The sequence below is a fragment of the Phacochoerus africanus genome, chromosome 2 (genome assembly GCF_016906955.1).
Source record: "Phacochoerus africanus isolate WHEZ1 chromosome 2, ROS_Pafr_v1, whole genome shotgun sequence".
NCBI lineage: Eukaryota > Metazoa > Chordata > Mammalia > Artiodactyla > Suidae > Phacochoerus > Phacochoerus africanus.
The window spans coordinates 20589187-20611560 of NC_062545.1; the positions used below are offsets into that span (position 1 = coordinate 20589187).

The following is a 22374-nucleotide window of genomic DNA, read 5'->3' on the forward strand; positions in this document are numbered from 1 at the left end:
GCTCATTCACTGGCTCATCAATTGATTTCTCTGGTCACGGCTGCGGAAGCTGGACAGAATGTTTCCACTCCGGTGAGCGGCTGTGTCGTGCCCACGCAGCGCAGGGCACTAACTACTGAAGGCAGGAGAGCAAATGAAGCTCGGTGATAAGAGGGTAATCTAATTTGCATTTGAAAAGGCAGTAAGAGAGGCTAATAGACAGAGGAAAGAGCAGGATAAAACCAAGCAAATTTACTGACAATTCGCAGACCAGAAGCACTTTGCCTCGGTCACTTTCCTACTCGCTGTAGAGAGTGTGTGTGTGTGTGTGTGTGTGTGTGTGTGTGTGTGTGTGTGTGTGTGTGAGAGAGAGAGAGAGAGAGAGAGAGAGAGAGAGAGAGGGAGAGGGAGTACTTTGTTTTACTCCCCATTCGCCCATCCTCCTCCCTTCAGGCCTTCCCATTTATCTGGCCAAATGTTGAGGATGGGATCATATTTAATTTTTATACATACATAACATATGTATACCTTATATACTATGCTGTATTGTAAATATTACTATATTTATTTTAGATCTACATAATTTGGAGTTCCCTCGGGGGCCCAACAGGATCGGTATTGTCTCTGCAGCACCAGGATGCAGGTTTCAGTCCCCAACACAGCGGGCTAAGGATCCCGAGTGGCTGCAACTGTGACTCGGATCTGATCTCTGGCCCAGCGAACTCCACCTGTTGCAAGGCGGCCAAAGAACAAAAATAAACAAATAAAGTAGATGTATATAATTTAAAATAGCAACTTCTTTATTGTGTTACAAAATATTTAAGGACGACAGGTAACTATCTTTTAAGAAGAGGACACAGCAGAGAAAGGAATGACCATTCCTGAGGTTTTCTTTCTCGCCCGATTCTCTTTATTCTTCAGAGATGCCAATTAATTGAATGGCATTTACACCACACCCTCCTTTCCACCCTGGAGAGAAAGACAAGCTTTACTAGAATACAGGTGGAAAATAAAGCTAGAGTGGGTCCTGCTCCCATCTTGCCCTTTGCTCCTAGGTAAGCTCTACGACCTCTCTTTCTAGCTTTATCAAATGGGAATGTATTTTCTCTTGCTGGGAAAGCATTTCACATCAAGGGCCTCTTTTACCTCTAAAATTCAATTATGTAAGAAAGGCAAAGCCGCCCTGTGTCTCAAAGAAATCTTACAGGGCAGGAAAATAAAAATCTCTTGTGTGTGCTTATACAAAAAACTGTTTACATTTTAAAACATTAAAGTATATGATTCTCCTATGAAATAATGTAGAAATCTGTTAGAATCAGCCCAGTTATTTTTAAATAAAGATTTTTTCCATATTTACTGTATTTTCTTTCTCAATTATAGAATTGACACATAATCTCCATTGTGACTTTTTATTCTTAGATTCTAAAGCCTTATGTCATGCATGTTTATTTCTTCCCATCTTAGCTTGGCAGTACTCAGCCTAGAGACTGGTATGTCCTCAATACATACAATTTCTGAATTGAGTTGGACTGAATGAAATTTTCAGCTTTACTCTTTATTGAGAATATTCAACTTCATAATTTTATTTATTTATTTATTGTCTTTTTATGGCTGCACTCACGGCATATGGAAGTTCCCAGGCTGGGGGTCTAATCTGAGCTCCAGCTAACAGCCTATACCACAGCCACAGTAACATCAGATCTGCAACCTACACCTCAGCTCACAGCAATACTGGATCCTTAACCCACTGAGCGAGGCCAGGGGTCGAATCTGTGTCCTCATGAATACTAGTCGGGTTCGTTACTGATGAGCCACGATGGGAACGCCTCAACTTCATAATTTTCAGTGGAAATTTTTCCACTCATCTTTTTCTTCCTCCTCTCCAAACCCATTATAGCATTTACCAAAAAACATTTTTACTGTGAAAAAGAAGAATAAACCTTATAAAGTGATTTCAAGTACGGTAATTCCATCACATTTGTACTGTTTGCTTATTTTTTTTTTTTTTTGCAATTATCTATAATCTTATCGCATTTCACCAAGATGTGAAAAGAAAATATTACAACAAACAAGTATAGAAAAAAATTCTCCGGAGTAGCATTTTCACCTCATAAGACAATTTGATGTTCCAGAAAAGATTAGTTCATATGCCAGTTCTAATACTAACTAGTTATATAATCATAGATATATTCTTTACCTCCTTGAACTTCAGTTAATATCTGTAAAGCTACTGACACATGCCTGGCACATAGAAAAGCTTCAACAGTAGTTAATTGCTTTCATTTTTTAAATGATTTTGTTACAAAGTCTGAGAGATTTACACATCTCGAGAGATTTTCAAATAAGGAAGCCAAGTTAATCAGCCAACAATACTCACATGAAAAAACAAAGCATCCCCATACATCTAGAGACTAGACCTGACTTACTCTCATTCTCTCTCTTCTTCCTCACTCTGTTTTTCTCTCTCTCCTTCATGACCAAGAGATGCTTCTGATTAAATAATGGAAAATATGTTCTCAGATTTTCTGATTACATGATTAAGATCAGCTTAATCTCTCCGAAGTGATCAGTGTTGAAGAGAACCCTGCCCATTTCCCATTCTTATGATGACTGATGACAACAATTCATTAAGAACCAGATTACAAGTACACTATTAAGCGCCATCGGCTGATTACTGCAATATTTCTAATTATGTTCATCTAATAAATTATAAGGATAACAACAGTAAGAGGCTCCTCAGAGTAGATTAACCTGATAATGCGTAGCCTAAATCTTTCAGTAGGACCATGATAAAGATGATAAAGACCCATTCATGCTGCCAAGGAACTTCTTAAATCCTTAAAGAAAAAACTAGAAGGCAGTGAACAGATATATTTAGGGAAAAAGAAGAACCCCAAAGTAAAGAGAATCAGGGCATACCCTCCATAAGTATCAAAATACAAGTCATTAAAGGAGGTGGGATGACGGAGGATGGAGAGGTCAGGAATATAGACCTTACCTGGAAAAAGATAAATGGCACTTCTGACCAGGAGTTAATGGAAGTCCAGCTAGAGACTGAATACTTTAATGTTTTACCCTTTCCATAAAGTAGGCCAAAGTAAATAAACCTAGCATTGAGCTGAGGACCAAGGAGGAAGAGACCATTAAGAAGGTTAACCTCAGAGTTCCTGCTACGGTGCAGAGGGTTAAGAATCAAACTACAGGGGCTTGGGTCACTGTGGAGCTCTGGGTTTGATATGCATCACAGCGTTGTGGGTTAAAGGATCGGGCATGGCTGAAGCAGTGGTGCGGGTGGCGGCTGCTGCTTGGATTCAGTCCCTGGCCTGGGAAATTCCATATGCTACAGGTGCAGTCATAAAATTTTTTTTTTAATTTTCAAAAGGTTAACCTCCAGGTAAAAAGGCAGGGAGAGCCCTGAGGACCTGGAACAGACCTGGCTAAGCCACCTGAGATCCAGGTTTCAATTTTCTGTAATGGACTATTCCCTGACTTTCCTCACACTAATGGCAATTTTGTAAGGTATTCAAGTCAGGTTTGAATGCTGGACAGCAGCAGGCAGATCACTGGAAGCAGAAGGGTGGTCCTGAGAGGGCCAAGAGAACCTGGGAATGTAAGTTCCAGGAGGACAAGGATATGTTGCATTCACTGCTCTCTCCCCAGTATCTAAAACTTGGATATGGACATGTTGAATTTGAATTTGCCACAAATTGTATTTATAGTGAACTGATAGTGGGGATATAATTTTGAAATTATGGTGATAAACACAGAGATAAAATTAAATGTGTAAGAAATAGATATAAATATCAAAGCTTGATAAATGGATAAAATACACTTATTCTTTTTTTTTTCACCAAGTATATACTTAGCATAGTGTTCCAGATACATATTTTTTAATAGAGGAGATCAAAAGGTGCAAGAAAAGGAACCCCAACAGGGAGAATCACACTTCTATTGTTACAATAAAAATTGTCTAAAAATTAGAATACAGTAGGATAAATACAACATTAAAACCATTATTATACAAGCATTCAAAGATTAGAAACCAGAATATTATTTACAATGGTTCTCACTAAGGGATAGAATTACAGATGTGTTTGATTTTTCATTTCTTTAGTTTTCAGTGTGTGCCTTCTAAATGAACAACAGTGACGCGTATAGCAAAATGTAGCTGTTTAATAGAGCCCTATTTGAGTTATCTGATTATTTATTGAGTGTTTTGGGATAGTACTTTATTATTTGCTGTTTTTGCCTTTTTTCCTATTTCATATAATAAGAAATATGTGTAAAGAGATTTCTCCAAAAGTTTGAAAGAATAAAGCATTAAGGGTTCTGAAGCAAGAATCTTGGAAAATTTCAGGATTTATGAGTAGGCAAAAAAAAGTAAAGAAGGTGGAATCTGCAAAAATGGCCAACAGTTAGTCATTGACTGATCTGAAAAAGCTCCACTATGGTGCAACTTGAACTAATAAAATAGGTTGAGGATTAAACTGAAAATGAGAAATCTGCACGTCGTCCATGCAGATTACCTAATTTGTCAATAGTGAGAAGGTAAGCAAAAGAAACCAAAAGCTGAAGGAAGGGTATGATGAATAAATTAAGTGTAATTATTTTTAGTCAAAGGAATACTTGAAACAGGTGATGTGATAGGTGTAATGCATTGTCTATGGATAACTTTGGTGCTATAATATTCTGTTATTAAAAATTATATAACCATGTAGAACCATATTTTTGTGAAACAGTGTTAGTCATTGTGCAATTGTTAATGTTTTCATTAAGATATTCCTGAATTCTTGCGGTTGTAGATTTTTGCTGTTAATTTCTCTGGTTATAAAATTAAGTATATAAATCTCTTTATTAGTTCTACTTCAGCTTCTTCAAAATGAAAGCATTCATTGCAGACCCTCCTGTTGGAGAGTTGTAGAGAACGTTAGGAGCTTGTTCAGAGGGAATCCAAATTAATTGAATACATTTGGTCAAATAAAATTAGTGATTAGGAAATCTAAAAATAAATAAAACACCACCTGACACACAGACGCATTCAATAAATACCTGTCCAAGGAATGAACAGATCTACGGACAATATCTCTGTATTTTTTAAAAAACAAACAAACAAAAACCCAACTCTCCTTTAAGATCAAGGGACAGGAGTCTTAAATTAAAAATCTTCCATTTCTTGCCACATTCTGCCCATCTCTCCCCAGGCTGCTTCCCTATGGAACGGAGCAGTTAATGACCCATCAAGTTACTAAAAGAAGCCGTGGGCTTTCTACTCAAGCTTAGCTAATCTTATAAAAGAGGTTAGGCATGTTTTAGGTTTCTGTGCTGCGAAAATAAGTGAGAAGTTTAAAGTAGAGAATTTGTGCCTTGGCTAGGATTACAGTTTTTAAAAGATAGCAAACCCTCTAATTCATCTTGAAGACTCCAGCTTTTAGGAGGAATAGCAACAACAGCAAAAGCAGCACTTTGTTTTGTTTGTTTTTGACAGTGTTTAGTCTCCTTTTTTTTTTTTTTGCCTTTTCTTGGGCCGCTTCCCACCGCATATGGAGGTTCCCAGGCTAGGAGTCTAATCAGAGCTGTAACTGTTGGCCTATGCCAGAGCCACAGCAACGCCAGATCTGAGCCGCGTCTGAGACCTACACCACAGCTCATGGCAACGCCGGATCCTTAACCCACTGAGTGAGGCCAGGGATCAAACCTGCCACCTCATGGTTCCTAGTCGGATTCGTTAACCATTGGGCCACAATAGGAACTCCTCTTATTTTAGGTTTAAATCGGAGAGTCACATCCCAGATGCTGATTTCAATAAAATACATACCTGTAAATTATTACCATCTTTTTTATGAGGCAATTGTGATTTATGGATGGCTGTAACGGTGCTTAGAGACTAAAACAGATGGTAAAAAAGTAATTTAAAACTCTATGTCCATCAAACTAACCTTTGTTAAATAATTCCTCATCAAGAACGTTGATTTGCTCATTTAAATTGAATTTCACTATGATGGTATTCATTAGCATACAAAAGAAGTTTTTGGAATTTTTATCCAATCAATCGGCTTACTTTATACTTTAAAATATATTTAGGAAAGGTGAAGACTAGATTCATTACCTCCGTATATATATGATAGAACTTGAAAATGGGAAGGACCACACTGGTGCTCTGTAGTTAAGAATATTGGAAAGGAAAGAAACAGTGCATCTTTCTGTGCTTTTTCATGCATCACAACTTTAGTAATCTAATTTGGACATAAGAAGCTAATTAAATTATTGCCTTGGTCTACAGGCCTGAAATCAATTATTTATCCTTCATGTTTTTATATGAAAATTAAAAAGACAAAGTCTAGTATTGCCTCAATACCTTCTCCCTCGGTGCTAGGAAATCAGTGAACTGGTACGTCATTCTATTAAGCAGCCTAATATTTCAGTACCGGGGAAAAAGAGAGTAAAGGGAAAAGGGTATTTACTTATTGCATGAACTTTTTATAAGTAGAGGAATACAGAAAATAAAATTCTATTTCTCCTGACCATCTGGAAGTGTTTTGATGCTACTGGAGTAGTTAAGATAGTATGCTATGATGGTTAAGGGCGCCAAGGGTTGTGACAAGCCAGTGGTGGTGCTTTGGCTCTGTCACATGGGTGACAGCATGCATCCAAATATCTCAAAGTCTCAGTTTCCTCATCTGTCAAGGGGATGGTAACAGTACTCATATCTCAAAGTGTGGTTACGAGAATTAAAGGAAGCAGTGCCTGGTACACTGCAAGCATCTGTTGAGTGTGGGTTTGTCCTGAACATCCATATTTACTCACCATTCTCTCTTTCCCCTTCCTCTATGGGCACGGATTCTTCCTCCACCTAACACTATGCTTGTGTATAAAAGCAGGTTTGCCCATCTCAGAGGACCCTGAGGTCCATGTTACTCAAGCTGAGTCAGGTGATGCTCTCTCATGGAATGCCCTAGACTGAAATAAGGGATTTCCCTCCCTGGTATGTGGTTGTTAAGGTATAAGGTAATAGAAAAGCTAAGAAAATGAAAATTTGTGGAGAGAGGCAGAAAGGGAGAGATGGAGAAAGGCTTCTGACCGGTATTCTGGTCCCTGTGAAGGGCTACCTGTGTCCTTGCCCTTCCTGTAATTTGGTTATGGGGGATAAATGCATTCCCCATGTGCCTCTGCCTAGGGAGGCTGGGTACCTGTCATTCACACTGAATGGGGTTCTAATTAATAAAATGCCATCAGGAAAATCAAAAATGCCCTGGGAAAAAACACCCATGAGTTTTACTAGCCTAATTACTTACGTGAGGTTATATGTAATTTGGCCTCATTTTATGGGATGCAAGAAAATAATTACTGCCATCTTTTTAGTGTAACTTGAGGTTATATACAAGCAACTTCTAAACTCTAGGATAATTTCATCTTTTCACTCATTTAAGGATCATGAAATTTTATTTGCATAAGTTTGCTAATATTGGCATAACACGGAGATTGACATCATGGACTGAAAAATGTCATTTATTACTTCTTCTTTGAGTGAAAAAACTTCTAATTGGCTTTTAAAATACTATGAAAATTTAATAATTAAAAGAAAACTGTATACAGTGAATTAAAACATTAACTACTGTTAAATATACACAAGACTGTCAAAGAGCAAAGAGGAAAAAAATTAATCTATACATATTTTTTGTCTGAAAAGTTTATTATTAGCCATTAATAGCAGGTAAAATCATATACAACTGTAAAAAGTTGTGAATGGATAAACATATATACACAACTACAGACACCACACAAAACTATGAATGCATGAACCCACTAAAGAAATACCTGTTTTTGTTTTTTTTTTTCCATCATTTAAGTGAAGCAAAATAAATTAAGTAACTAAGCCAGGCTGAAAAAGAAATAATGTTCAGACCGCCTGGAGTAAAATAATAGTGGTAGTAATAGCAATGCCCTGACTGGAATAAATTTTGAAGACTCAGATTTTATTATGAACAAAATAATCTTTTTTTAAAATTGTCTTAAAATCAAAAGCTAAATTGAGGAAAATAGCTTTTCTACACTCACATATATAATCAGCTGTATAATTTTTAAAACATTTTTAGAGGTGCAATAGACTATTAAAGTGTTAGCTGTTTTATTTGGTAATTGATATCATAGCTTCAACTCATAAAATGAGTATGTATGTCTCTGCGTGTGTGCTGTGTGTGTGTGCATGCATGCCTATGTCTGCATTCACACCTGTCTATGTGTGGTATGGAGAGGAGGATTCAGACTTAAGGCTCTAACTCCCTGTGCAATTCTGACTTTCAATCTGAACTGTGGGTAACAAATAGGTGAGAGGGAACCTGCACCTCCCCCCATTACCTCAAGGGGTGTGGGGGCAGGAGTGGGCTGAGGCTGACTCTGCTGAGCTCCATGGCTATCTACTTTCACATCTACTTTCACTATGCAGCTGTGTGGTTTTCAAAGTAATTCAAATCTGGGACTGAGAACACCAAGGGAGGTTGCGTGAACAAGAAAGAAGCCAAGAAACATTTGTGCAGGGCGAAGGGGCTCTAGATACAGAACATCAAAAAGGAGCTAAGAGGTCAGTGGCCAATGAGCCGACAGAGAGAGAGGAAGAGAGGGAGAGAGAGAAGAGAGAGGGAGAAAGTACAAAGGGATGAGTTGAAAGCCAGCTTAAAAACTGAGGGTTAAGGAAGGTCACCAACATAGAAGCTTAGTGCTCTGGTCCTCGATCTACCCTACATGAGCTGATGACTTCAGTCTGCACCACAGTATTTTTCTTGTCCTTTCTATATTTATTTATTTTTAAAGAAAGGCATACTGTTGATCTGCCCAACTCATCGGGATAGCTAGGAGAACACAAAAGTGCTTTGGGAAGTACAAATATGAAGAAGAATATGAATGATGAGACTTTCGTTGTTCCACTGTTTTACTTATCAAAAGATACAGATCAGGTGGTGAACATAAAGTGAAAAACAACTCAACTTCATTAAAAGGAAATATTATATACTGACAAGATACAGTTCAAATCAAATGAAGTGGTTCCACATCACTCAGGACAGGGGACTATTCACAAAGTCATGAACCTTGTAAAATTTGTGTAATTATTCAGATAATTTTAGTGCAATTAAAAATGATATTGACTTAATAACCATTTACAAACAGAATGAGTAATTCTGGGTAACGGAGTGGTCCAAACAGCTACATTTCATTCATTTGGCTCTTTTTTTTTTGTCTTTTTTTGTTGTTGTCTTTTGTTGTTGCTATTTCTTGGGCCGCTCCCTCGGCATATGGAGTTTCCCAGGCCAGGGGTCGAATCGGAGCTGTAGCCACCGGCCTATGCCAGAGCCACAGCAACGCGGGATCCGAGCCTCGTCTGCAACCCACACCACAGCTCACAGCAACGCCAGATCGTTAACCCACTGAGCAAGGGCAGGGACCGAACCCGCAACCTCATGGTTCCTAGTCGGATTCGTTAACCACTGCGCCACGACGGGAACTCCTGGCTCTTTTTTTTTTTATGCTTGCCATTTTAGAAGGAAACTTACTAAAATATAGCGAAAATGCCTATGCTTTCTCTTAACTGATTTATATTTTGTCTCCAAAAAAAAATAAATAAGCTATAATTTACAGCTTCAGCTTTTCTTTTATTGCTAAAAGCCCCAAAGACTACTCTGTTTTATTTTAGAATTCTCTTGTATTCTTTTTATAATTTTCTTTCTCCTCATTGCTTTGGACTGCCAGAAGTCATTTCTCATTGTCACCCTTGTCCCCTCTCTTGTCATTTCCATCCTGCTACATGCACACCCATAATTCACTATAAAATGAGTTACACTTGTTAACAACAGTGTCTAAAGTAAGAGTTTATACCTCTGAGACAGTGTCTTTTCTATGAACTAATAAGATCTTCACTCTAATTTTCTATATAATACCTAGCTTGGCTCTTCAGATAATTTTTTTACACTCTTTCAGATTCTCAGTAAATGAGAAAGGTCACTAAGCAAGGGACAGGCTGAGCTTCAGACAAAGGTATTAGTAACATGAGTCAGAGAGACGATGGGATACCAGGGAGGCAGAGAGGAGAGCTGAGAGAGGAATGGGTTCCTACAAGACATAAAGCCTGCAATGAGTGGAACAGAATGAGCGGGGGCTGGGCAGGCAAAGGAGGAAGGAGATGGAAATCAGGTAGGAGGCACCTACAGGCAGGAAAAAAACAGAAACAAGATAAAGGCAAGGAGGAGTGGCCAGTGTGACTCAGCAGTAAGGAACCCAACTAGTATCTATGAGGACTCGGGTTTGTTCCCTGGCCTCACTCAGTGCGTTAAGGATCCGATGCTATCATGAGCTGTGGTGCAGGTGGCAGATGTGGCTCAGACTCCACAGCCTTGCTGTGGTGTAGGCTGGTGGCTGCAGCTCTGATTGGACCCTTAGCCTGGGAACTACCATATGCCATGGGTGTACCCCTCAAAAAAAAAAAAAAAGGCAAGAAGATCATTACCCACAGAAAATCTGAGAAGTGGGTGTCAAATGGACATTTGTTTGGAATAGAAAGAGGCATAAGATGCTGCTACACAGGAGAGCTGAGCCAAATCACTGTGCAGCCTTGTTTGGAGGTCAGATCCCACTTCAGAAGCTACCACTGGTTTTTAAACCAGGGGAGCAAGTGCCAGTTCTGTGTTTAAGGTACATCATCACAGCATCTATGTTGATACAGACCTATCAACTAAGAAGATATTGCCAACAGTCCTAGCAAAACATGGTAATGGCCTGAAATAGGGAGATTAATGTTAGTGGTGATTTTTAACTATTTAAAATACATACTTGAAAGCTGCTAAGAGAGTAGATCTTAAAATTTCTCACCGCAAGGAAAAAAGCTGTAACTCTGTGAGGTGCTAGATGTTAATTAGACTTACTGTGGTGATCATTTCGTAAGGTAGACAAATATCAAATCATTATGTCATACACCTTAAATTTGTACAACGTTATATGTCAAATTCTATTTCAATAAAACCAGAGGAAAAAAATATCTAGCAGACCATACCTGGTGAGATTCTTTGTCAGCAACTGATGATTTGACTGGAATAATTTGTTTGCTTGTTTTTAACAGTATTTATCAATTAAAAGGTGCCTGAGAGCAACTCATCCTGTGCCACTTGGTAATAAAAGGAAAGCTCCTAAGCTATCATAAAATACTATAAGATAATTGACAATAGGGAGGAAAAAAAAGAGCTAGGAGAAAAGGCTTTGGGAGAGAGAAATCATGGAGAGGAGTATTTTCTGGAATAGTTACTTGAAAGTAAAGAGATGGATTCATTTTGGTGTGTCCCTAAGGCACATTACACAGCATACTCAATATATGCTTATTAAATAACACCCAAAAAATCATTCTACAATTTCTTCCTATTCTATCCCCTCCAGCATTGAATATTTCTGGTAGCATCGCACAAGGTAACTGATGTTCAAATGCTCTCCACTTCCGATAGTCGTTGTTCATAAGTCATGATAAAAAACAAAGTATAAAAACTATTATGGATAATTTTCTTTCATTTACTTTTAACAACAGGTAAAAATCAGACAGCATTACACAAAATGAGATCAGGAAAGGAGAGAGTATTAATCTTATTCATTGCAAAAAAACAAACAAATCACAGAGTTTAAATTGAGATGACATTTTTCCTTGCCTCCCAAATAGAGTATATGAAAATGGGCCTTAAAAATGTCCTGGATATAACAGCAAAAATAAGGACGCAAAAAGCAACCTTTTTTTTTTTTTTTTTACCCTTTAAAGTGACTAACCACTGAGGAAGAAAATTTATAGCAAAGCGAAACTTTGGTGATGTAATACTTTTTCACTGCCACGAAGTAGCTTATTAGAAAAATGTTTCTTCTATCCTCTGAAAAGTACTGAGGAAGCAAGGAGATGAGAAAAGCAGATTTAAGGCAGATTTTAAATTGGATAAGGTGAGACAAGTGAACTTATTTTTCTTCCAAGCTTAAAAAAAAAACAAACACGTGAAACAGAGCACCTTCTTCTTGCTGTATTAAGTCAAAATGCTCTGTCTGACTGTCAGCTGCACCAGACACCACATACAAACGCCTCGCTGCTACCTCCTGCCCAGGCACAGCTCCTGACCCCCTGCCTGGCCGCTCTGCTCCTCCCTGACGGGCAGCTGCCCCAGCCTGGGCACTCCTCTTCCATGAACCTAATCACTTCCTACCCACACCTGAGAGAGCCCAGTCATTTAACCACCTCCTATGTAGGTGTGTGTATGTTGTGTGCGCGCGTGTGTATGTGTGTGATACATATACAACAAAGCATAACTCTCCAAAGACAGAAATAACAATCATGAGTGATTTGCAGACTATGAAAAGTGGAGACTCAAAACTGACTTAGTTCTCCAGTAGGCTGACTGCAAAAATAGTGATACCACCAGCAGAAAATAAATACTTATGCTGGAAAAGAATGTGTGTAAATATATATATATATGTGTGTGTGTGTGTGTGTGTCACTTTGCTGTACAGCAGAAATTGACAGAACAATGTAAATCAACTATAATTTAAAAATTAAAAAAAAACAGTGCTGGGAGAGATGATAAGTATGCTACAGATGTCTTTGCGTGCGCGCACACACACACACACACACACACACACACACACACACAAGTTTAAAGGGTCACGAAAATCATGACCCTGATGGGAAATTTATTCTGGTTGAAGTAGAGCTTCCCTGAGAAAGACCGAGGAAGAAAGTGGCTACTTTCCAAATGTCTGATCCAGTTCCAGCTACAGTCAAATCATTTTCCAACTGTACTTCCCTTACAAGCAGTAGAGGCTCATGAATTACCCTGCTGGACATAGCAGTCTTTCAGGCTGGCCTTTTCTATGGAAAGTGAATGAGGAAAAAATACTTTGAATGATAGGTTCATTTTTTTAAACGCATCAGAATGCTTTTATGCCAACAGTGAAAACTCAAAATAAAGATACATGTTGGCCCCCAAATTTATCTCTTAAATCTGTTATGAGATTTACTACTATTTTCTAGATACTGTTTCAGTTTTAAGCCAAAGTACATAAATAGCATAGGTTGTTATGTTTAAATAAATTCTGTGGTCTGCTTGTAAAAGAAAAGAGCTTCAGCGTCCTATTTTAAAAGTAATTTTGTATAGCTATCTAAATACTTTATATGCTTACTCTTGTATTTTAAATATCATTCTTCTACTTAAGATTATTTATCATGTGGTTGTTTAAATATAGGAAATGCAAATTTTTATTTCCTAAGAGAAATTATTTTTAGTTTTACTTTTTAATAAATCAATTTTTCTACAGTTAATTTCCTTTTAAAATGTTGATAGTGAAGTATACAGCCATTTCATTTTTAAATTTAAGAATCTAGATGTTTGTTAAATATGACACATTTGACGGAAGTAACACTTAGAAGAGTTGTAAGAAAACTCCCAACTTGATTTTGGTGTTTTCTTCTTCTCACACGTGTTTTTATTATGTACCAAAGAAACCAGTCTCACCTGTTTTTGATTGTAAGTTTCTTCTCGGTTCTTCAGGGGCCTCAATTGGCTGATCAGCCAGGAAAACTCGAGCTTGGTCTATGGCATTCAGGACAGAATATTCTTTCTCCTTTAACTCACGTCTCAGTGCCTTTGCAAAGAGAAGCAAAAGTTGAATTTGTAACCTAGTATGTTCATCAAGTCATGGAACATCTTCAATTAGACCACTTTGGACCATGCTTGTTAAGGAAACGGCTAATTACCAGCACTTAAGTGGGTTAGATGTGAAAATGTCAATTTTACACATACGAATGATGAAACATGAATTTAAACAGAGGATTCAAAAAAAGACCCCACCAGAATGCCAAAAAGACCCTACCAAAAAGCCAAAATGTTACAATACTTACCTAAGAGGAATTGCTACATTGTATTTGAACTTACACAAAATGTACTTTTTGGTCATCACTACTGTCAGATTGCTAAAATATAATAGCCTGATCTAAGATTCTTTTTCTTATAAGACAGCCAAAAAAAAAAAAAAATTACATCCAGCTGTACAGAAAGGCAATTTCACAAGTAGTAATGAGTTCCTCAGAAGTGTTTTACATTCTTTGGAATATATTAAGAAAAAAAATGAGATAGAAACAAATTAAAGTACATGAAATCAAAACTAAACCAAAAAGAACACATAAAAGATAGTCTCCAATTAACTTAAAATATATTCCATCTCTCATGCTGAGGCAATTACAATTTTTCCCTTGTGACGTTTTTCATGCAAATCTTTGAGTCTCAGAACCATTTGTCTTTAGTCCTTTTGTTCTTTTAAGTAGGGTTAAACTTTCACCTCTGCTCCTATAAAATGTCTGGTAATTAAGACTAATTGACCAGTGTTTAAAAACAACAAAACTCATCCAGTGACTACTGCAAGATCAGAGTAAATGATCTTGTGCTATTTTAATGTGCTAGTTTAATACTGCAGCTAAATCAAAACTGTTAATGTTGTTATCCTCTTAAATTATACACATAAATGCCTACTGGCTCTGATATTTCACTTTTAATGTAGTTCCCCAGCAATGCATTTTGAAAACTCGATTTTTTTTATGTTCTAAAATATTACACTCTAATAGTCTTTTAGAATCAACAAATTCCTTCTGAACACAACTATTTTGATCTAACTATGATACAACTATGTTGGGGTGACTGGGTATTTGGAGCCTTTACATCCCCATCTTCCATAGGAAGTAAAAAGCAAAAATTAAAAAATCTAGAAATATCATAATAATTTCATGTAAAAAAAGAAAACGGAAACTAAACACCAGAAAAACACTGGTAAGGAAGTTGAAAGAGACCAGTGCAGATGGGGAGGAGGAATGAGAAGAGCAGGTGACAAATTGAGAGAAATGGAGTGACGGTGTTTTTTTTGTGATAAGCATTATAAATATTATTTGACTTTTCCACACAATTATTGCTTTGATTTAAATTTTAAACTAAAACAATAAACGTGCATAGCAACCCAAAACAAAACACCAACCCACAACGTAGATGCAGTAATAACGTGCAGGAAATGGGATGAAATAAAACTTCCTCTAAAATCCACAGATATGTTTATGTGTCCTTCCCAGCATCGATACAAACAAAGCATAGCTGTGAAGTCAGCTCAAGTCAATATATTTCCAATTATCACCAATTACTATTCCAATTATTAGTATGAAAGGACTATGTTGGGGATAAAAGAGCCAAAACCTCTATCATCTCTATTTAAGGAGTGCAGCTTGTGAAGAAATCCCAAGGTGTAATATTCCAGGAAAAAAAAGATGATCTCTTGACATTTAAAGTTTCGGAAACATGGAAATAAAAGATACACAAGAGAAGTGGAAAGAATACATGTTAAATCCGGAAAATAATACCTATTACACATAAAAAGGTGTGTATATGCATATGTATACATATATATACATTTAAAAGTCTTGAGTCAATTCTTTTAACTTAGATTATTGTGTTGTTAGAGCAAGAAGCTCCAATGTGAAAATCCAAGAATGAAAATATCTTCGAAATTTATTTCTGAAAAAAAAAAGGAAGCATAAAAGACTGATATGAAAAAACCACATGGTTTAAAAGAAAAACAGTGAATAATATAGCAGAATAATTCACAAAATTTTAGTAATCAAGAGTATTTAGCTCCAAAGCCCAAGTCTAACCAGTAAATGTGGAAGCAGTAAAGATTGTGAAAATAATGTGAAGGGCTGTGTGAAATTTCTTTTTCTTTCCTTTTTGTTTTTTGTTTTTTTTTGGCTGGGCCTGCATTATGCAGAAGTTCTTGGGTGAGGGATTGAACCTGCACTGCAGCAGTGACCTCAGTCACTTCAGTGACAATGCCAGATCCTTAAAGCCCCACGCCACAAGGGAACTCCAAGAGATTTCTTATTTTTGAAAGGGCAGTACAAGGCAGTACCCACTGGATACCAGCAGCTGAGAAGAATGTGAAGAAGCAGGAACACCTCCTTACTCTGGTTTATTCAAAGAGCGTGAAGAATACACAGATAGTAGTTAGAGATTTAGTACAAAAGAGAAACCAGGAAAAACTCATAGGTGTCGATGTGAAAGGAAATTAGAAACTAAGAGAAGACAAAACATAAAAGAATGTGACTCAGGGAAGAAAGAACAGAGGCATTACATTGCTGGTCCTCTGGAAACGGAAAACATTTATAGGGCATATATTCCACAGAAGATGAATCCAAGTCTTGTGATGGAGAAAGAAGATAAATGACCCATGTTTTGACATAGGAATACAGTAATTCTTGAGTGGGAGTTCTACATTAATTACTAGTCCACAAAATGTGCTTTGGAAAGGGGTAGGCAGAGGGGAGATGATAAAGGAGGGATGTTTTGAAATGATTTGTAAGATTTCCAAAATCCAAATGGAAATACATACTTGTCTGTAGAGAGGATACCACAGTCACCTCCCTGATGGCTGGAATTTAACAGCTTAACCTGGATGCTCTCACAAGGTGTAATTTCACCCACTGGTGTGTGCTCTTCCTGGAAAGCTTCTTCCCACAGGTTCACAGGCAGATTCCCTCATCCTGTGAAGCCTTCCCAGTGAGGTACCCTCACCCACCCTATTGAATATCCCATTCCTGTCCCTACATTTCTCATCCCCAGTGTTCACATCCCCACCACTCTGCTTAACCTTGTGTGTAAATCCTATCACCTTCCAGCACATATCACCTTCCATGCAAGGTAGGTATTTAGTTATTATGTCTATGGTTTATTGTCCATGCCTCTCAAATAAACATAAGTTCCCCAAGGCCAAGGACCTTTTCTGGGTTTTGTTTGTTTGTTTGTTTGTTTATGGGTAAACTAGGCACACAATCAGTGCCTCGGGACCTACTAGAGTTGAGGGGCTCCAGAAGACTTCCTGGTGGAGAGAGTGTCTAAACGGAACCTGCAAAGAGAGAAGGGCACTCCCAACAGAGGAAACTAAACATGAGCAGAAGAATAAGAGAAATGTGACAATGTGTGCCCTCACGAAAGGACAAACATTTAGTGTGGATAAAACAGCAGAGCTGAGTCTGAAGAGGGTGGTAATCAGGTCTCCAAGACTGTATGGTGTTCTGAGCACCTGCGACTTAACCAATAATGGGTGCTTGGGGAGACACTGAAGAGCTGGACAAGGGGGTGAGGATGAGATGTCAGATTTATACTTCTGTGTTTTATTTAATTGTCAGGTCTCTGACAGTCAAAAAGAAAACACGTCTCTGGGAGTTTGGGGTTCGTAGATGCAGATATTGCATTTGGAATGGATGAGAAATGAGGTCCTGCTGTATAGCACAGGGGACTCTATCCAATCACTAGTGATGGAACATGATGGAAGATAATATGAGAAGAAGAATGTATATACATGTATAACTGGGTCACTTTGCTATACAGCAGAAATTGACAAAACATTGTAAATCAACTCTAAAAAAACAAAACAAAACAAAACAAAAAAACCAACCAACTAACCAAAAACATTAAGTCTGAGTCTAAGAGAGCCCCAGGTCTGGAGAACCTATTTTCCTTCCTGACCACATTAAACCCCAGCACTTCCTAAAACAATCCTCTCCACACAGGGTGGTGGCCAGGGAATGTCTCCCGAATTCCTTTGATATGCCAAGGGGGGGAAGCAGAGGAGGCAAGCGTGGGCAGGTGAGGACCATGCCAGGTCAATAAAAATATGAGCCTCAAGCTCCAAAGCCAATTCATCACCCAGGTATTCTAAGGAACAGCAGACTTTCAATAGCTGTTCATACTCTATTTTGCAAATTTAATTTTGTGATTCAATTTGTTCTATTTCAAGTATATTTAATGGCCTGTCAGAAAAGGGTTTCACTTTCAACAGCACTACACATAAAACCATTTCACCACCTTTTTCCTCTCAATAAGATATAAACGAAAACCAGCCTTTCCTAACCACCTGGTGAACATTAATGATAAGATAATTAGACTCCAACAGAGTTGTTTTGTACACAGAGCTACAAGGTGGCATTCGGCTTTAGGTTCTAATATCACATGACTGATAATATGGGCTGTCTTAGATGAGTATAACAATCTAATTGGAATTTTTCTATTTTAATGACTTTATATTTTCATTCAAAACAAGTCTGTTCTCAGGCAGTAACTAGTATTGGCAAGGATGTGAAGAATTTGGAGCCTCCACATGCTGCTGTTGGAATGATTAAAATGGTGCATCCATTTTGAAAAAAGAATTAGGCAATCCCTAAAAATGCTCAACACAGTCACAAAACAACTCAGAAATTGCACTCCTAGGTATATACACCCAAGAGAACTAAAAGCATATATCCACATAAAAGCTTGTACATGAATGTTCACAGCAATACTATTCATAATGGCCAAAATGTGGCCAGATCCCAAATACCCGTCAGCTGATGAATGGATAAACAAAATGCTGTATATCCATAGAATGGCATCTTATTCAGCAATAAAAATGAATGAATTACTGATACATGTTACCATAGAGATGAATCTTGCAAACGTGAAAGAAGCCAGACCCAAAGTCCATTACAGTCAAAGGCCCCAATAGGTAAGTGCATGGAGACAGAGAGTAGATGGGTGGTTGCTTTAGGGCTGGAAAATTAAGGGAAGGATCCCTGAGTGATTGCTCATGGGTATCGGGTTGCTTTAGAGGATAATGAAACTGTTCTAAAACTACATGGCAATGATGGTTGCACAACTCTGAATATACTAAAAGCCACCAAACTATTCACTTAATAGAGTGAATCTTATGTGATAATGCCTCAATAAAGTTATTAAAATAATTCTGCTCTTTTCCCCCAAAAAGTCCTTTAGGTAACCTATTTACTTACTAACCTTTATATCCGTCCCAACCCCCAACCAATCTGCAAGGTAATAGCTCACCCTGATACTTGGTATGTTCCCACCTAAATGTTTCCAGAGCACATTTTATTTCTCTAACACAGCTCATCTTGATATATTGTCCCCATGTATCTGTCCCCTCCATTATATTGTCAGTTCTTCCAGAGGAAGGCTCAGCTCTTAATCATTCAAAATCCTCAGTGCCTGCCTAGATCTATATGGAAAGTACTCAATAAATGCTTGGGGAACAATAAATAAAAGAAGGCATGCTTTTGGAATTAAATCCTACAAAGGATTCTAAATTATGACCAAGCAAAACATACCGAAATTTCCCCAATCTGATTATACTACAATGGAATAATTCTTAGATTTTAGTTGGCCTGGATTATGTGAACTATCTACTTTGAAAATTACTGGTAAAGAATTTTTGATGCAAAGTAACTTTCCCTTATCATTGTAAATCAACTGTACTTCTCTTATCATCTAACTCAGCTAGTAAGTATTATTTCAGTTTGCTTAGGTCATTACTTTGATATTAGCAAATATTCTTTTCTCTTCTTAAACAAGAAACTGATCTCACTGAAAGGGGTGATATAGGCCCATTTCATCTTCCCTCTTTTTTCTACATCCTAATACATGAGGTAACTGCACAGGACATAATTTCAAAATTAATGCCACCATTAGATTGAAGGTAGTATCTGTTATTACTGTTGTATCAAATGCACCTAAAAATTATTGACTTAGGAGTTCTTGTTGTGGTGCAGTGAAAACAAATCTGACTAGGGACCATGAGGTTGCGGGTTCAATCCCTGGCCTTGCTCAGTAGGTTAAGGATCTGGTGTTGCCGTGAGCTGTGGTGTAGGTCGCAGACATGGCTCAGATCTGGCATTGCTGTGACTCTGGCGTAGGCCAGCAGCTACAGCTCTGATTAGACCCCTAGCCTGGAAACCTCCATATGCCGTGGGTATGGCCCTAAATGACAAAAAGATGGAAAAAAAAAATTATTGACTTAAGGAGAATTTATTTTTCATGATGCTATGGATTAGCAATTTGACCACTTCTTTTGCTGATTACCAGTCATCTGTGGCTTGAATGGGATTGGAAGTCCAAGATGGTCTCACTCACACTTCTGGAAATTATTGCTGACTATTGGCTGGGGCACTCTGGTTTCCCTCCCTGTGGTTTCTAATTGCCCAGTAGGCTGGACTGGGCTTCTTCAACAGGATGATTGGGGTCCCCAAAGGTCAGAGTGAAAAAGGCTTTAGTTCTAGAACAGCTCCGTCCAAAAGAACTTTCTACAATGATGGAAACGTTCTAAAACTATGCAGACCAACATGGCAACCCTAGTTGGGTGTGGCTATCTCGTACGTACCTGCAATACAACTGATGCAACCGAGGAACTGAATTATAAATTTTATCCAACTGTACCTGATTTAAATTAAATAGAAATGGTTGCATGCAACAAAGGTTCCCATAATAGCACAGCTCTAGAATTTTTTTATTTTATTTTTTTTCTTTTTTTGTCTTTTTAGGGCCACACCCGTGGCATAGGGAGGTTCCCAGGCTAGGGGTCTAATCAGAGCCGTTGCTGCCAGTCTACACCAGAACCACAGCAATGTGGATCCAAGCCACGTCTGTGACCTACACCACAGCTCAGAGCAGCGCCGGATCCTTAACCCACTAAGCGAGGCCAAGGATGGAACCCGCAACCTCATGGTTCCTAGTCGGATTCGTTTCCACTGCACCACGATGGGAACTCCTTAGCTCTAGAATTTGTTCATCCCTTCTGCCACATTCTATTGTTTGAAGTGAGTTATGAGGTCAGCACAGAGTTGGGAGAATGGAAAATATAGTTCATCTCTCTCTCTCTCTTTTTTTTTTTTTGTCTTTTTGGGGCCACACCTGTAGCATATGGAGCTTCCCAGGCTGTCTAATCAGAACTAGAACTGCCGGACCATGTCATAGCTGTAGCAATGCCAGACCCAAGCCGCCTCTGCAACCTACACCACAGCTCACAGCAATGCCAGATCCTTGACCCACTGAGCAAAGCCAGGGATTGAACCCACATCCTCATGGATCCGAGTTGGGTTCATTAACTGCTGAACCATGATGGGAACTCCCAAGTTCATCTCTTGAAGAATGTCCCTCTGCATAGAGTCTTGGACAGAGAGAGGCATGATTATTATTTTAATAGTCTACCACTTAGGATAAGGGGCAAAGGGAGGGTTTGAGTGGGAAATAATGACTCGTGGAGCTGGTAATATTTTATATTAGTGGTCAGGAAAGCCTCTCAAAACAGTGAGATTTGAAGAAAAATTTGAAGGAAGTGTGGGAGCCAGCCTTAAGAGGGAGTCTGGCAAAAGAGCAATCCAGGCAGAGGGAGCTGTAAGTGCAAAGGCCCTGGGAGAAGTGCTTATCCAGCTCAGCAGGCTGGCCCTGTCAGAGCTGAATGAGTAGAGAATGAAGGTAACTACTTCTGTAAAAATATTTTATATCATGAAAGTTAGAGGGGGAAAAAAGTCTTTGTGATTTCCACCTGGTAACATATACTTCTTCATACAGCAGACATCTGGCTACCTTGCTGGCTCAAGCTTGGCCATTAACCTAAAAGTCCTCTCTGTGGCAACTTGTCACAAAGCTTATGCATTTTCTGTCCTAGTACAAAGGTGGAAAGACCCCTAATTCCCTTCCCAGACAAACACATGTAAAATGAAACTTGGGCCTAAAAGCAGTAGGCCATGATCAACTGTAATGGGAGGAAGATACAGAATAATTTCAAAAAAGAAAATGGAAATTGTATTTTAAAAGTTGAATGCTTGCAGTTCCTGCCGTGATGCAGTGGGTTAAGAATCTGCAGAGGCTTAGGTGGCTGCAGAGGTGCGGGTTCCATCCTTGGCTTGCGTGCTGAGTTAAAGCAGCTGACATTGTTGCAGCTGTGGTGTAGGTCTCAGCTGTTGTTCAGATTCAGTCTGTAGCCTGGGAACTTCCATATGCCATGGGTGTGGCCATAAAATTAACAAAAAATTGCATGCTCTAAAGTGTTTCATATAAAGGGATAGAAGCTCAGCTGCTTTAAGAGTCAAGAGAAATAAATGGAAGGCGCAATGATTGTCCCAGGGCCATTAGAAAATATTCAACTTCTCCGTCATCCCAAGGTGTTATAAGAGTGTATGATAGGATTTTCCAACAAAGATTTCCACCAAAATACAAATTTCAAAACACATACTAAATTCATACAGTCTATAGCGAACCAAGCCAGGCATAAAAGAAGACTGCAATTAAAAAACATGATCTGAACTCAAGGAACTTAAAGTGTAAAGAGAAAGAATGGTGCTAGTGAAAATGTGGTAGGTGCCTCCGGTCTTCGAGAGCTGGTATCAGTAAAGTGCTGAAAACACCGGAGGAGAGAGGGAGATGGAGGATGTCACAAGAAACCTTCTCAAAAGCATGTAAACTGTGTGTTGAAAAAGGAATTGGAATTAGATTAAAGGTAACTAGTGGAAAAGCAATTCAAGAAAAC

General features: G+C 38.4%; 1 protein-coding gene across 14 annotated transcripts in view; it reads right to left on the bottom strand.

Moving 5' to 3' along the window:
- UTRN (utrophin) overlaps positions 1-22374 on the bottom strand; it is a 537684-nt gene that overhangs the window by 104728 nt on the left and 410582 nt on the right. For all 14 annotated transcript variants that reach the window (XM_047770002.1, XM_047770001.1, XM_047770005.1 and 11 more), the window contains one exon: positions 13500-13629. In XM_047770002.1, the coding sequence (XP_047625958.1) occupies positions 13500-13629 (130 nt within the window). The remainder of the gene's footprint in view (positions 1-13499; positions 13630-22374) is intronic.